Here is a 237-nt window from a genome sequence, read left to right as displayed (position 1 = left end):
CAAATCATCCACATAAATGAGAATAACAGTAAAAGAATTGGTAAAAGATTTTGTGAATAAAGCTTGATCAGCTTGAGAATGGATGTAACCAAGGGATATAAGTTTAGAGGATAAGGTAGTATGCCATTCACGGCTAGCTTGCTTTAAGCCATATATTGATTTGTGCAGTTTGCATACAAGGGGAGAATCAGTAGGAAGTAAACCAGGAGGTGGCTTCATATAAACTTCTTCATGAAG

General features: G+C 36.3%; 1 protein-coding gene across 1 annotated transcript in view; it reads right to left on the bottom strand.

Annotated features, from left to right (window-relative positions):
* Nucleotides 1–219, bottom strand: part of LOC109350428 (uncharacterized mitochondrial protein AtMg00810-like) — a 1,187-nt gene extending 968 nt beyond the window's left edge. The window contains exon 1 of the mRNA XM_019591666.1: nucleotides 90–219. Coding sequence (XP_019447211.1) covers nucleotides 90–219 — 130 coding nt within the window. The remainder of the gene's footprint in view (nucleotides 1–89) is intronic.

Source organism: Lupinus angustifolius, chromosome LG06 (assembly GCF_001865875.1).
Source record: "Lupinus angustifolius cultivar Tanjil chromosome LG06, LupAngTanjil_v1.0, whole genome shotgun sequence".
Lineage (NCBI taxonomy): Eukaryota > Viridiplantae > Streptophyta > Magnoliopsida > Fabales > Fabaceae > Lupinus > Lupinus angustifolius.
Note: the sequence above shows the minus strand (reverse complement) of the source record. Positions and strands in the feature narration are given on the sequence as shown.